Source organism: Plasmodium gonderi (genome assembly GCF_002157705.1).
Source record: "Plasmodium gonderi DNA, contig: Pgo-contig_167, whole genome shotgun sequence".
NCBI classification, from domain to species: domain Eukaryota; phylum Apicomplexa; class Aconoidasida; order Haemosporida; family Plasmodiidae; genus Plasmodium; species Plasmodium gonderi.
This window is the reverse complement of record NW_021629087.1, coordinates 14,774-33,365: the sequence shown is the minus strand read 5'-3', so window position 1 is coordinate 33,365 and position 18,592 is coordinate 14,774. Positions and strand designations below refer to the sequence as shown.

At 18.2% G+C, this 18,592-nt stretch overlaps 2 protein-coding genes across 2 annotated transcripts; both read right to left on the bottom strand.

Annotated features, from left to right (window-relative positions):
• Nucleotides 1–3,630: 3,630 nt before the first annotated feature.
• PGO_001615 (variable surface protein) lies at nt 3,631–4,868 on the bottom strand (the record flags this gene model as incomplete). The annotated part of the gene is made up of 3 exons (XM_028690979.1): nt 3,631–3,783; nt 3,902–4,729; nt 4,839–4,868. 3 exons carry the CDS (start codon nt 4,866–4,868, stop codon nt 3,631–3,633), a joined length of 1,011 nt encoding a protein of 336 aa, XP_028546780.1.
• Nucleotides 4,869–17,278: 12,410 nt separating this feature from the next.
• On the bottom strand, nt 17,279–17,966 carry PGO_001610 (variable surface protein; the record flags this gene model as incomplete). The annotated part of the gene is made up of 3 exons (XM_028690978.1): nt 17,279–17,437; nt 17,523–17,837; nt 17,937–17,966. 3 exons carry the CDS (start codon nt 17,964–17,966, stop codon nt 17,279–17,281), a joined length of 504 nt encoding a protein of 167 aa, XP_028546779.1.
• Between the last annotated feature and the right edge of the window lie 626 nt (nt 17,967–18,592).

Here is an 18,592-nt window from a genome sequence, read left to right as displayed (position 1 = left end):
ATCGATTTATATATGTTAATCAAAAAAAAAAAAGTATTATTTTTTTTTTTTATAATCAATTTATGTGTGTTAATAATATCATAACAAATATAATTGTAATAACATATATTAAATGTTATTATTTATATGAATTAATGAAATTTATTCAAAAAATATTTTTTTAATTATCTATTCATATATGCTAAAAGTATAGTGTAATATATGTCCTGGAAAATAAGAATATATTATTATATAAAAATATATAATATGGAACGCAATTTTACAATGATGAAATAATATAGATATATTAAAACTTTATATTCATTCTTATAATATAGTTAAATGTATATAATTTTATAAAAAAAGTGTTATACTTAACAATAAATTGAAAAATATAAATTCATACAATCAATAATTATATTATAAAATTTTCATCTCTATATATTTTTTTTTATTATATAAAATATATATCAATAGACATAGTTACGGGACGAGTACATATAACATTTAGTGTTGAACGATTTATGCTTAGATAATATATACAAAAAAATCAATGCTTATTTTTTAGTAATTTTTTAATTGCAGACTAAAAAAAAATAAATATTTATATTTTCATACGGTAAGTCGTCTAAATTCTATATATTCTTATATTTGATACAATATATTACATTAGAATGATATAGCATTATATTGAATATTATGTTAATATATGATATGTAATAGTTTTAAGAGGATAAACATATTTATTTATATTAAATCCAGTTTATTTAATATATGTACACATTATAAGCACAGATATATAATATTATTAGAATACATATATATAATATAAGTTTCAATAATTATATATATTACTTTTATGTAAAATTTATAACTAAAATATTACAATACTTGTCCTGACATGTAATGAAACTAATAATATGATGTTTAATTGTTATAAAACAACAATTTTACTATATTGAAAATTTGTTTATTTCATTTATAAGCGTTTATTCAAACAAATATTTAGCTATATCATAATAATTCTATAATTACACTTTTATTGTAAATTATTTTAGTTAAAATTTAATTTACAAAATATGAAAGAGGAAATTATACTCAGAAAAAGTAAATTAGTTTTTTCATTCTATATTATTATTAGTCAGTAATAGGTATTAGAAAATTTATATTTGACATTTCTATTACAATATAAAGAATAAAATTTTTTTTTCACATATGTAATTTTTCATGAATACTTTATTAATTAGATTTATCTTTAAGTATTAATATGCTAAAAACTAGATAATATGAGAAATAATATTACCATATTTTATGCTTTACTTAATATTTATAAAAATATATTTACTTTGAAATGGTAATTTACTTAGTATAAAATATGATAACAAAATCATAAATAATTACTAAGTTAAATATGTAATGACTTAAAATTTATATTAATTAAAAATAACATAATTTACCTATCTTTCATTATTATAGGATATAATGTAAATACTATTTATCTGTAACAATAAATAGGTGCAAATTTCCTAATTTTCTTCGTGTTATAATAATATTAGTTTTTTAACCTTATTATGTATATAGAAATAATTTTTTGCATATTATAATAAAAAATAGTTTTTTGAATTTATAACAAATTAAAATTTAACAAGAATACCAATTTATATATTATTCTATCAACAATATAATATATAAGAACTAAGGCTACTTATATTAGATACTTCTATTTTACAATAAATAACATAAACAGAACATATAATACATATGAAAAAGGAATTATTTAAAATGTTATTTTGTTTTGACCATGTAAAGTCGAAAAAGGTGTATTAATTATAAATATATATATATAATATTAATAATATACTTATACAAAATAAATAACAAAAAATAATTTTTTATTATTATAATGATTATAATTAAAGTAAGGTAACATATATTATTTCTTTAAAAATAAGCTAATATTGGAAAATGATTTGCAACACTATATAATTCTTTTATCCTTTTATATCTAATATGATCTAATGTGTTATAAAAATCATGTTTCTTATTAATTTATTTCACACTTTATATTATACATATATATCAAACATCTCTTAGCACAGTTAAATCTGTATTTCCTAGTGCATATATTATTGTCACCTGAAATATTATCTATCAAGAATATATCATATAATTCTTTGAGTTTCCTTATTTAATCCTCAGTAAAAATTATTTTCATATAATCGTTTCAAATGCATTTTTCAACAGAATTATTATGTTCCTAGAAGAAAGCATAGATGAATGTTTTGAAATAGATATTATAAATCATTATTTTAATGTAATTATATGATCATTAATATAATTATATGCAATTAGGTTATATAGTTTTTAATATAAATCGAACCTCTGCATGTTCTGAAGATATATTATATCCATTAGAATTTTAGCTATATAATAATTCACAAACTTCGAAAATACATTATTTTTTATTAAAAATTAAAAAACTAATTTAGTGTCAAAATAATATTTAATATATTTTTCAATAAATTACACAATTATAATGAATATATAAACACATAATAAAATAGAAAAATTATAGCATGTCATATATTGCTATATTTTTGAAAAAATGATGATAAAATATATAAGGGTTTAAATATACACATATTATAATGCTTTAAAGTATATTAATATATTAATATTGTATATCTCTTTTAAGCATATTGGAGATATATATTATAAAGATGCACATATATGTAACAAAAATATAAGAATTGAAATATATAAAATTCAGAAGTATATCATTTAAAATATGGACATAAGTTATAGTGTTTTTTTCCTATTATTATGTTAAGTCTAATAGTATTGTAAGTATTTATAAACACTATTGATTGTTATTTTTTTCCACATAATATAAAATACCATATTCTCTATTAGTAACATGTATTTTTTTTTTAGCATAATTAAAACAAAAAAAAAGAGCATTCATGTATAAATTATAAAAAGAAATAAATAAAAAGTAAATAAATATGTACATAATAAATTTATGTAACCAAATTATATACTATTAAATTGGATGTTATTATATTTATTAAAATAACTTTTCCAATCTTATATATTATTTGAACTGTATAAAATTAAATATATTAGTTATAACGTGTTTAATCTGTTTCATTAAGAATAAAATTCTAATATATATAACAACTATTATACATATTAATTTTATAATTACAATAATTATTTAATCATTATAAAAAATACTATAAAAATAATTTAAAAACATACATTATATATATTTAAAATAAAACATAAATTATATTTTCTATAAAAATAATAGTATAAAATATAAAAATATAGTAGAATATACAGGAAATGGAAAATAATATGTATAATAATATTATATAACTTATAAGAAATAGTCAACTAATTATTAACGCAGTATAATAATTATGTAAAACTATTATACCCTTATGGCACACACTAATATGTACAATTGACTCATTACAAAAAAATAAAAACCCTGAAGTTCGAACAGAATATTTCGAATAATTAAACTTATGTTTGAACGCTCAACGTTTTTTTTCATATTTATCACATTAGGATAATATATTTTATTGTACTTATAAAAAAAATTAGTCAACTATATTACATGTTATTACATGTATATTAACATACTTATAAGCTATATGATAGACTATATTTATTATCAATTGAATAATTGTATATTCCTTCAAGTGTAGCAAATGAGTTAATATTCTCATTTTGTTTATTCTTCATCTTCATTATATTCTTTGCTTTTTGTTTTAAAAATGGTATGTGAGCTCTGTACTGTTAAAAAAAAAATTATGTATTTAAGAATATGTCAATTGTTTAATATAAGAATTTCAAAATTGTACGTATTATACATTGTGACAATATATATTTGATATGTAAAACTTATTTTAACCTTATATCCTATGAATATAATTATCATTATTGCAAATATTGAAACAATTAATGTTGTAATTATTTCTTTACTTATGGCATTATCCTCCTCAATTACTATCATTTCTGGTAATTCATTTCCCATGACTTGTACTGATTTTGTGCCGTACATATTCTGAGATATTTGATAATCTGTATTATCCAATTGTGTTCTCGTTTCCTGGATAATTCTATCGTAATCAAGCTGTATCATTTGAATAATCGAACTGGAAACATTACCATCTCTTTTAAATTTTGATAAAAGTGTCTTAATATTACTTAAATGCGTTGCCTTCTGTATGTTACTATATTCTGTTTTTCTTTTTAAAAGATAAAGTGAATAAAATGCAAAATCAATATATGTCATCATTCCAAATATATTTTCATTAAGGATTCCCTGGTATATATCTTTATTCACACATACATCAAAAGCATGTTCATAATCAGGTTTACCATTCATAATTTTTCTCATTTCTTCATAACAAGTGTTTATTGTGCTACATTTAAGTTTACATGAATTCATAAGAAATTTCAGTTTGTAAAAGAAATAATTACAACTTAAATTAACATAAGTTTCTGTATCACCCTGTTCAGTAATTATATTTTTGATACGATCTAAATAGACTAAAATATCAAGGCAACCTAAATCAAATAATTTTTTTTCACTCTCACTTAATTCATTAGGCACTATAGAATCACGGATTTGTTTACACATACTAGTGAATCTTTCATCCAAACTTTCAGAAACCCCATTTGTAGTAGCTGAATTATAATCATCAGCGCATGTAGGAAATATATCTTCAAGAAATGACTGAAATAAAAATCATAATATTTATAAAATAATTAAATTATATGTATATAAATATATTTTTTTATTGGATTTTAAAAATAGCATAATTTTAATAAAAATAGAAACATACATATTGCGACATATTTTTTCCTCCTGACATTATATGTATATTACTTGATAAAAAAATGTTTTAATAATTATATGTTATAAAATACTATGTTAAAAATATAAGAATAATTACATTATTAATTATATATGTTATATTTCCTATAAATATAAATTAATAAGCAAATATTGATATTCTATTTTTTTTTTGAATTATTAATGTATTTAATGGCCCTATCATGCTTATTATTGCATAATGGTATCATTCTTTTTTGTAAATGCACAAAAGACAAAAAATATATATATTGTTGAAATTTAATACGAATACTAAATAACAATAAATATATATTTATGTTATAATATATGAAACACAACTATAATAAAATAATCACAAGGTATAATAAATTAAATGAAATATCGTTTTAGGTTTCAGGTTGTTTAGAAGATTTTTAGGAAATATATATAAGTATGCACGTAAAAATACTCAATATATATATTATTGCTACATATAAATTGGAACTTCATGAGATATATTATACTTTATAATATTACATATGTACATTAATAACATTACCACAATGATATATATAATTTTATAATGTAAAGTATTTAATACTGTTATAAGACATATTGTAAATTAATAAAATATATATATAAAGGCAAAAACAATAAATAAAATAAACAACTATTCTTAATATTTGTGTTCACTTTAATTCACTTAATGTTTTTTCTTTTATATGTACAAACATTATAAACGAGCACAAAAGTAATAATACAATATTTATAAAGATTATATATAGTGTTGGAAGTTATTATTTTTATTATTTTACAATAATTAAGAAAATTATATTTTTCCAAAATTTTTATTTATGCTATTTTTAATAGTGTCTAGCAATTATATAGAAAGATATTTTTTTATATACCTCTGTAAATATATTATATTTAATATTAATTTCTATTTATATTGTATGTTATCTTGTAACATATTTTTAGTAATTATTAATTTGTAGTGATATATAAATTATTTAGAAAATAATATTTTAATTTTTTATAAAATAAATAATATAACATATTTCTTTTACTTTTATGTTTGGGATTATTAATGAATTTATTACATTTTTTATGATTTCTTACAAATCTAATATTTCATTCTTATTATTTCTTTTAGAAATCAATATTTCCAATATCACAAGTGTAATATTTCGAATAGGAAATAAAAAACTACATGAATATTCAATATCTTTTATCAATTATATAAATAAATAAAATTTAATTATATAAGAAAATTAATAACACAAGAAATTATATTATAATTTATATAACTTGCTCAAAAAAATTGAAAACTCATTATATAAGTAAATATGAAATAAATTTTTCTGACTATAATTCATAATGGTAACTATAATACATATATTATTTTTTTAGAGAATAATTTCATTATATGTAAATTATAAAACGTGAAATGAAGTTTGAGCACATTACAATTATGGTATTATGCGAATTCTATAAAAACATATAATTTTTATTAGCTCCTTTAGAATAAGTCATATAATGCAGAATATTATCTAAGAGAATTATATATATTTCATTCACATGAGCCATAATAACAATACAAAATTATCCTATCTTAAATAAAATATTACATTATATACATAATTTGTGTAATAAATAAAAATATTTTTAACATGTATAAATTGTATTTGTAATGTTGAATTAATTGTAATAATGATAAAAGAATGTCTATATATTATATAAGTAAATAAACATATATACTCACTATCCTTAATAATGAAATTATAATAAGATCCTCGTAAAAAATTTTCTGTGTGGTAAATTATATATAACATTGTTCTCTTTAATGAATAATTGTTATAAATATAAAAATAGAATGATATATTAATTTTTGCAAATATATAATCTACATTATTTTCATATATCAATAAGAATTAAATTATCATCTGATAAAAATATATATTAGTTATATATTCAATTTTCATATTCTTTTATATAATTCAATGTAGTACATTCTATGTAATATTATTATTAAGAAGAATTTAATTATATTCAAATTTTTTTGCATACAATGTTGCAGTTAATATAATATAGGGTAATAAGCTAATAGAATTTTCTTACATTTTTAAATAACACTTCAAATTAACAGATATATTATTTATTAATTATACGATGAAATAATCCTTAAACGGTACAAATTATATTTTTATTTTTTTTATAACATTGCTTCTATATCAAAAAGCATAACTGTGATAAAATATTATGGAACACTAATAATTATATAATTAATGGTGCAATGATATTTAATATAATATGTTACTTATGTAATATTCTAATTAATATAAAATGATTTATAATAATTATAAAATAAATTCTCATAATAATAACAAAATAGCTGTAATAATTAGCATAGGATTAATATTGTATTTATATATTTAAAATATATTAAATATAATTAGAGTTATTTCTTTGATATACCATTTCATAAACTATTTTTCAATGTTCACCATTGTTTACAATTAGAATTATTTTTCTTTTATATATATGTAAATTTTCTTCTTATTCATATATATATAGTTCACATTTTTATTTCTCTTAAATGTATGTACATATATATACTACAAGTATGTTAAGTAAAAAAATATTTATAATGTTGTATTCCATTGTATTTTCCCTATTTAATAATTATTTTTTCCACATGTGGATTTAGATCTTATTGTACTTGTATATACTTATAACAGTTCTATGAAAAAAAGGATGAAACCGCTGTATAACAATACGATAATTTTTCAATGTTTAAATTTAGAAAATTATGCATTGCAGAAATGATAAACTTATCTAAAACTATATTATTTTTATGTAGCATAATATCGATCCTTTTATTGATAGATTTGTTTTATGTGTACTTAATAATATCAAAAAAAATATTTAAAAATACCACTATAGACAGTTATAATATTTCAAGTTCTATCTACAATGATAAAATAAAAAATATATCGGATATATGTATTAATACATAAAAGGTTACAAAATAAATTTTCTTACAATATAATATACACGCTTTCTCAGATTTAAAAACAATTACAATAACAATTCTCTAGTAGTTACTGAATTCAAGAATTTACTTATATGCATATGTTAAATAAATTTAAAAGTGACTAGTTCATATATATTTATATTCTGAAAAGTACTGATTAATAATTTTTGCAAATTGGTGATTGGGTAATAGGTAAGTATTACCAAAAACATGGCTTCCAGGTTTTATTTAAAAATAAAAAATTTAATAAATCATCATTATAATAAAAAAAAGTATTTTTTAATAAATCCAATAATATGAGATGTGTTAAGAAGTAACTACTTTTTATAAATGTATGATGGTTGTAAAAATGTGTACCTAATATGAAAAAATAAAAATGTTTCTTCTGATGAAGAAAATTATAAGGTATGTTAGAATTTCATATTATGTAAAAACAAAAATAATATATTTATACCACTATCATCTGTCTATAGATAATATGTATAACTAAGAAAGAATAAGTATTTCAGTACATATATATGCAATATTATTGACAAATATAAAAATGAATTTTATATAAGTTTTTGTAAGAACAAATATTTCCATATATTAAATACGTGTTTATTTTGTGCACATACAAACATGACAAACATTAAAAAACACTAAAATTCTTTTATTCACATAAAAGTATACGTTATGAATATTATTATACTCAATAATTTTTCTTAAAGATAATATTTTAAACTACAAAAATACAATAACAAAAAAAATATAAACAACGATGTATAATCACTTATATTTTAAGTTCAACTTCAGATTCTTGTATTGTTTAATTTGGATAAATCAAGGAAATATAAAATTTTTTATTTTGTGACATAAATTATAAAATCATCCATATTAAATTAGATTAAAAATATATTTACAAAATTATAATCACACGTTATATTTAATTTGTATTCTCTCTTTTTTAATAATTTACAGCATTTATGACATGTAAATTTCTATCGTTGAATACAGAATAAATATCTCTGTAATTTATATATAATATTATTTTATAAAGGTTATTAACTATATTTTTGAAATACCTTGTCCATAAGTTATAAAATATGATCTCGTTATTTAGTTCAGCATGAATAATGTGTGTTCATAATTCCAAAGCAATATAGGTATTATTATTATAATGAAAGTATTTATGAAATAAAAAATAAAAAAGTATAATTTATAACATTTTATATGTTATTATCTTCATTAGCTATTGTGCTTGATCTTCTAATACTTATATTATGTGAAATAAGTTTTTTCATAGAACAAGTTAAGCCTTTTAATATATTGCCTTTTACCTTTTTACAATATAAAATTATGTACCTATAAAAAAAAAACTTATTTTATGTACTGTACATTCTCATAATCATATAAAAACAAGTTGAACATATTTTTTGTATTCGGTTATCTCCAAACCAGTACAAACTATATATAAATATATTTATATATAGCCCCTTTCATATATCACGTTTTTCCCAATAATTCATGTCTAGGAATATACACAGATTCAAAAAAACCATAGTAACTCATTAAAAATATTCAAAATCTTATTGTTACTAAAAATTAAATATATGATATTTATAAATTTAAAATTTTTTTAAATTATTATATATAAAAAATAAAATATCAGTGAAGAAGCTTTTGTTTATATAAATGATAAAACATAGATTGTATTAAATTTATATATAGATGTTTCCTTTATAAAAAAATATATATTATAATTAATCTTTCAAAAAATATATCAATTAAATAGAATATTATTTGTTGAATTCATTTGAAGATATATTAAAGAATTAATAGCTTGTTTCTTAACGACTCATAATAAATATATTAAAAACTTCTCCAATGCGCATGGATATTCCAAAAAAAAAAATTTATATAGAAAAACACTTATGTTATCAAAATTATGTAATATAGTACTATTTTAAACTTTACTACAAAAAAAATTTTTACAAATCCCTTAAGTTTTAAATGTTACATATAAAATTAATAATTTTTGTCCTTAATAAATCGCGTTTCATCGTAAATTTATTGTTTAAATCTATTCATAATATAAATCAAAATAATTACATACCTTCCCTAAAATTATTCATATTCTTGTAATAATAAATTTTTATATATATTTTATATATTACTATAAATAAAAAATAAAATATAGAATTATATTCAAGGAACATTTCATTCCATTATTCAATATGTATTTAAGAAGAATATCAATGATTCCTTTACAAAAAAAAATCCATTTTAATATATATAAATAATAAATTATAATTGTACATATATGATCATAAATAGTGATATTGTTTGTTTAGAACAATTATGTAAATATATATATTAGTTCACATTAAACTATATAATAGAATTATATAAACAAACATATATACATATATACATTATTGCGTAAATAAATATGCGTTATTATGTAAATTTAATTAACCTATGTAATTTTTTTCCTCTAAACATTTGAGCAGTAATAGTACAAGCGTATATCATTTAGATATTTAACAAAATATATTCTTTGAATAAAATAAAAAACTTTAAAATCAGTTTAAACAAAAAGTAAAAAACAAATTTTATAATAAATCTGAAATGTGATGAATAAAGTGGGACATATCATTTGAAAATAAAATATAATAATAATTAATTCTATGTGTAAAAATATCATTCCTAGAATCATATTACGTAAGAATTAAAAATATATTTATATTATTATCAATAATCTTGATGGAAAAAACAATTACACAAATTATATATAAAAAAATAATAGTATATATTATGAAATGTCTATTAATATTGTATATAATAATATGAAAAATTATATAATGCATTTACTCTTTATGTTAATCCCCAAATAATAAATATAAAATTCTGTAGGTACGGATATAGAAACATTAAATACAGACTGCATAACATTATATATAAGTATTGATCTAGATAACTAAGAAAAAAAACACAAATCATAAAATTTAAAACAGGAATACTAAAATTCTATTATTGAATCCTATATATAAACACCTAAACATTTATGTAATATGTACAATTTATATATTAATATTTTAAAATATAAAAATGAAAATTTAAAACAATTATTATATTTATAAATTAATAAGAATAATAAATGTAATATAAATAATAATTACTGCATTATTTTTTTTCATTATAAATTATATAAATAAATATAATTTTTTTTTCGAATTAATTATAATATATAATGGGTAATACACAAATATCTAAAGCTCAAGTATGTTTCTACAAATTATTAAAAATATAATTCATATTACTACATATTAAAATTTTCTTATTTATGAAAATCAAAGAAAAATATATTTTTTTAAGTGTAAAACATTTATATGTACTACAATTTTCAATTCTAGTTAACTTTTAAGGATATTTTTCCTACATGTAAGGAATATTATTCTACAGTTAAATTCAATATGTATGGACGAGATGTATATCAAGCAATAAATGGGCTTCGCAATGATATTAGTGCACAATTTACTCCTCGTAAACAACACAATAACGTTTTTTATGCACCATGTTTAAATCTTGGTCTTTATTTACATGAAATAAAACATAAAAATGAAAATGATAGAAAACCATATTGTAATTTTTATATCTACTAACTGAAATGTGAAGAAATGAATAAAAGTCCTAAAGTTAATTCGTTTGATGATTTTCACAAAGAACTCATAGATACATACAGCAAACAGGAATACGAATACCGGATGTATGTAAAGAATATGTATCATTAATGAATGATACCATATATGATATATTCTATACGTTTGACGAATTATATAAGGATTTTAAAAAATTAAAAGAAGAGAAAAATGTTATACAACATGACGTTAGTTCATGTGTAAAGAAATATGAGGAAATTATTAATAATGATAAAAAAAATAATTACAGTAGTATTCAGGAAGAACTGGATAAATTTAAAAACGATTTTCATGAATATTTGTGAAATAATACTTACAAATGTGATAAAGAATTATTGAAGTATACCTTGATGATACCACCGATAAACACGACGAAAGCTGAAGCACTATTAGGAGATACTACATCTCCATTGACGTGGACAAGCACGGGTGTTTTAATTTTTTCCGTATTAATAATTATATTCATCTTGTATAATGTTAAAAATAAATTTATTTAATTAAACGTTTACTCAGTAAATATTTATAATATATTTTATAATACACATATAATATATATTTAATGCATTCATCAGAGAAATATTATATTTTTTCATAATTATCAGTATACTGTTTTTGGTTCATACTTAAGGCCAAGGAGAAAAAAGTTAAAATATATATGGAATATAAAAAATAAGAAACATTACGAGTTAATGAATTTATTTGAAGAGTCACAAAAAAATGTAATTCAAAGTAAACATAATATATTATATAACTCAATTGACCAGTCCCACAAAAAGTTGCTGTAATAACAAATCACATTAAGTGACATTGACTAATATATAGCGTAATTATGAAGATGATTATATGTAGCTAAGAATTAATATATATTTGAAGATTGATAATTTAGAATAATGATTAACTTAAAATTATATTCTTATAATTTTCTAATTTAATTAATAAATATTATGAATTTATTCAATATTACCATATAATAAACCACAGATACACATTTTATAAAAAAATTAGAGTAAATAAAGAATCTATAAATATGCATTGACAAATACAATATATTGTAATTAAAAATATAGGAAGAAGTATAATTGTCTATAATATTATTAATATATTTATAAAACATAAAATTTATAATGTAATTATGCTTTTATGCATTTAATTAAAAAAAGAAACTTATATATTACATAATAATATAAAATAAATATTTTAGTTCTACAATTTAGCTTAACAGAACATAGAAACTTGAACAAATACAATATAATAAAATAAATTCTAGATTTTAATTATTTTATATTACAAAATTTTTATACAAAAAACTCTTTATAATTTAATTTTATTTTATACTTATAATTAAGCTATAATTTGTAATAAATGTATCTTTTAATATCATGGATACGTAAATCATATAAAAGCAATACATTAATTATATGAGCAAATCTAAAGTTTTTATATAAAATACCATAATAAAAAGCTATTAAGATTATGCACGGGATGACACATACACAATTAATATATCAAATTTAGTATATAACATAATTAAATGTGTAAAACAATAATTATTATAGAATTATATTTTTATATCAATTAAAGAAATATATGTAATCACATTTAATTATATAAATTTATTACTATAATTATATTAAAATTTCAATTAAATGTCATATATATTGTTGTACATCTATACATTTTATAAATGTAAAGCATATTTAGCATAATATATATAATTTGACCGATGACTATTATTCTAGTATTTATGTTTTACATATCTCTTCTACACTATGTATATTCAATATTTGTAAAATATATAAAAATGTATATTACCGTAGCACGTAATGCGTAGACTTAATAATAATATGCTTTCAAAAAATACGTTATTACAAAATAATGTTTAATAAGTATATTACATAAAAATATTCCATTAGAAATGTAATTATTAATTTATATACCTTTTATAAGCATGGAGTTTAAAAAATATATATGTAAAAAAAAATTTTTATCCAATATTATGATAATTAAAAAATGAATAAGTATTTAGGTTCCAGTGCTAACATTTATACTACATGTATAAGAAGAATTTGCAAAAATATAATATAAAATAACATAAAAAAAAGTCAAAATCATATAGTAAAGTTTTAATAATTAACATATATTAATTTTTTTCTTAATATTTCGTATATATATATAACTATTTAATAGTTTATTCAGGTATATTTCTTATAACTGTTAAATATATTACTTATACATATTATATACATTATATTTTTCTTAATATTATTCATAAATTCTCTATACGTATCAAAATTTAGAGTGATAAATAGAATTAAATTTTGTTATTACATTTATATTCTTCATATCTATTTGTTTTACCACTCTGCTCCTGACTTATATATATATTTAATATGAATATGAATATATATATAAATATCATTTAAAAATAATATAACTTTTACATAGAGACAAAAACATACATTTTCTTTATAGAAAGGTTATTATAACTGGAATTTTTTATAGAATATATATATATAATTCTGATTATTTTATATCTGTAATATATTCAATTAAAATACATAAAATTTTAAGTGTTCCATAGAAATTTATCTTTTTTAAAAGGCAATATAATGTAATTATCAGTCAATTTATATATATCTAAATTACAATTATAATTTAATATATGTATTAAAAGACTCCTAATGAAACACATATATTTTTATAAATAATAAATATATTTAGAATTTCCAAATTTAAGCATAAATATTTGATACATGGTAAAATATTCATATTACAAATAAAATTTTTCGTAATTCTATATTATATATTAAGGGAATAATAAAATATAAAGTATATATAATATATAAACATATATTTTCTATTATATTTATATCACAAAATTTTGCATTAATTAAACAATATTAAAAGAAATATTAATAAATACCTATATTAATAATGTATATATTTGTACATAAAAAATATTCTTTAAAAGCGTAATAATACATATTATGTATTCATTATTTAGTAAAAAGTAAATTTATTAATATATATATATCATTAATTTTTTATGATAATAAAGTCCTAAATATATATTGCTTCTTATATAGTCAATTCTTTAAAACAGTTGATATTAACTTAGCTGTGTCTTAAATATAAATAAATTTAAAATTCTCTAAGATTCTTTTTATATATTATCTGGAGAACATTATCAATTCTATACATAAAATATATTATGTATATAATGTATAATGAAATATATGTAAAATTATATTTTTAATAAAATAAATAAATATATTTCTTAATGTAGTATAAAATATAACTCTAATATGAATAATCATAAAAGATAAAATTATTTGAATAATAATTTTTATAATCATTTATTTTTGTTATTATATTTATTAGCATAGAAATACTTATGTAATATATTTTTACATGTTGATTAGGTTTGATAAAATATTGTTATATTTTTATTACTTTTATGTATACGCAAAAATCAAATAAATAAAGAAACAAATATATTTAATATTTTGAACAATAATAATTATTAATCATATTATTATTTATGCAACATATATGTAAGAATATATTTTACACATATACCATAGCATATAATTCCAAGTAAATAATGTTATTTATATTGTTAAAATGTATATTTTATAAGAAAATTTATAATATTTTATAAAATATGTGTTTCACTAATGAAGGTAATATATAAGTAGAACTTATATTTTTTTTCTATTTCTATTAAACACTATTATATTTGTAACAAATGTAAAGTATAATTGCAAAAAGTATGAATATTCGAGCTGCATTATATTTTTTGTTTAAACAGTGAGAGGTTATATATATATTAAACAATGAAGATAAAAATACACAATGTAAATTATGTTATAAAAAATATTTTTTAAAAGGTTCTTGTACATACATATCCTTCCTAATCCAATGCAATAAATTCTTTTATTTATTGATCTTTGCTATTTATACATGAATGTATATAATTAATCCTTCATATTATAGATAACTATATTCCTATTATGGAAAAATAAGGAATTAAAGAAAACAAATTAGATCCCACAATGTACAATATCTTAAAAAAATAGATTCATCATATGTTATTTTAAAAATCCCTGTGTTTTTATCTTAAAAGTGTGAAAACACATTCTCATTATTAATTTACACTAATCGAGGATTAAGGGGGCTATACATATTCAAATTTATCTAATTTATATATAATGAAAAAACTTTATTATAGGAAAATATAATTTAAAAAATATATAAAATAAAAAAAGTGTATGATGCATGAATACATAAAAGAACATTTTTTCATGTAACAGTATTTTATGTACATAACATAAGAAAAAATAATTTATAGAGAATATAATTATTCTTAAGTTATTATGAAATAACATTAGGAACACATAATAGTTATAATAATTATTATATTATATTTTTTAAATTTAGATACGTAAAAATTATCCTAGTTAAAATGCTAATTTCATATGGATTAATTATATTCTACATTATATTATTACCATTTGCAATATGATGTATTTACTTGTTTAAATATATTTTACCTTAAAAATAAAAAATAAGAATTTAAAAGAAACCAAAAAAATATCTATGAATGCTTTATTAGCTTTATTACAACAACTAAAATGAACAAACATTTCATTATCTGTATATATTTATTTTATATTCAATGATACACGTATTATCTACGCAATTTTTTACTCTAGTAACAAATTTTCTATTAATAGTAGATGTTATTTTTTACTAATATAGCATTGAAAAAAATAGGAAAGAGTATATATAGAGCAATTATATGTTATTTATTTATAAACATTACCTAATATAATTCATAATATATAAAAAGATATGATTTATGTCCAAAAAATTTATATTTTGTTATATAAGAATGCATATTTATTAATATAAATTAAGATATAAGAATAAATGTTATATTAGTATACATGTCTTACAATTTATCTAAGGAAACTTATATTTAATAAAATTTGACATATTGTCATCATAAATTTGGGGGAAAATAGCATACTTTGTAAAATAACTTCACATGAATATTATAAAAATACATTTTGATTATTTTTATTTAATACTTATGCATTCTTTTTTTTATAATGTCATATAATATAATACAATTATATATATGTAAAATTTATATTTTAATTGTAATAATTTATTATATTTACGATATTCCACTTAACAACAAAAAAAAATTATATATCACGAAAATACAGAATATTAAAAAGAAGAATTTATAAAATATATGTTTTTTATATTTAGTTATTCATCATGAACTAATCAATATTTTATTAGCATTTTTCATTCTATTATTTGTACCATAATTACATTAAAATTACCAATCATTCTATATCTTTTTTAATGTATTATAAACAGTATTTCATTTGCATATCTACAAATGAATACAACCAATCTAAAAAAGATTTAATTTCTCACACTTATATATTATTTATATGAAATATATTCTTGTAAATATATATATATTCGTATCAGTAAGCAGAATTTAATAGAACATTTTATATCCTATTATATGAATTATTGCCATATGTATCATATGAATGCTCTGTATCGTAATCTACATATGTTTTTTTAAATACATTTCTTACCATTTTTACAGTAAGTTGCAAGTGTTAACCATATGTGCTCTACTAATAAAAAAAATATATATATTAAATTGAAAATTTAATATTTTAAATGTATATATATTTCTTTGATAAATTAACAATTATTCTGTAGTATAAACTTACATATTATTAACCTCATATATAAAAAATGAAAAAACGATATTAATAATATTATAACAATAGGAATTGATGTAGAAACTACTAATATTTTTATATGAGCATATGATAATATATTGGGTAAACGTATGTCACACTGTCTTACTTATGCTTGTTGATTAAATTTTGTCCTAATATTTATCAAATATATATATAAATCAGGAAAATATTTGATTCAAAACATTCCTAAGCCGATTATATATATCATTGCTCTTTTTAGCACAATGGTATTTGTCTCCATCACAATTACATGAATCATGATTTTCCATATTACTAAACTCTATACTCATATCATACAAATCTTTAAGTATTTCCAAATTAAGAATATCATTATTTTCCTTAAACACATCAAAAGGAAAAATTCGATTTCTTGTACAGGCTATTTTAAACACTTCCTCATAAGAATCCTTGATTTTTCTAATATCCTCAGCCTTATTCTTATGGATCCAACAATACAAGTATTTTATAGCAGCATTATACAATGAGAAACTCATCAGCTGTATGAAATATATCATATAAATATTGCAAATTCTCACAGCATATATCTTCCACAACTGAATTAGTTATACATCGAAATTTTCTCATAATATTTTTACAGTAATACTTCCAATGGCTTTTTCCTTCATTAGCAACATACATGATTTTTATGCATTTAGAAATTAATGAATATACGTTTTTATACTAAAATAATATAAACATAATAGTATTACAAAGCCACATATGTATAAATATGTATATATATAATGGAAATTTATACATGCGCTTGTAATATTTTTATAGTTCTTATTATTATAATTCTGTCCGACAATATATTTTTCTATATAAAATATGATTATACATATCTTTAGATTGATTGATAAAATGAAAGAAATTTACTGAAATATATATTCCAAAATTTAAAAAAGATTATACATGATTTTAGGAAATATTATTTAGTTTTTTTTAAAATTAAACAATTGATGTAATGAAAAATTGGAATAAAATAATCACGAATTTTAATTATAATATGGTAGTAACTATTTGTGATATATAGAATGTGTTCTTGAATATTTTAAGGAATAATTAAAAAACATAAACCTAGTGCTTAGATAGACAGGGTTCTAGTATTCTTGTTAAAATATAAGCCTAAAGGCATCCACTGTTCTTTATAGATCATGGTTTTAGTCTCAGGGATTGGAATTTTCTGTTAGTGAATTTACATCATATTCTACTTTTCATACATTATTTATTGAATATAAATTATATGTAAAGC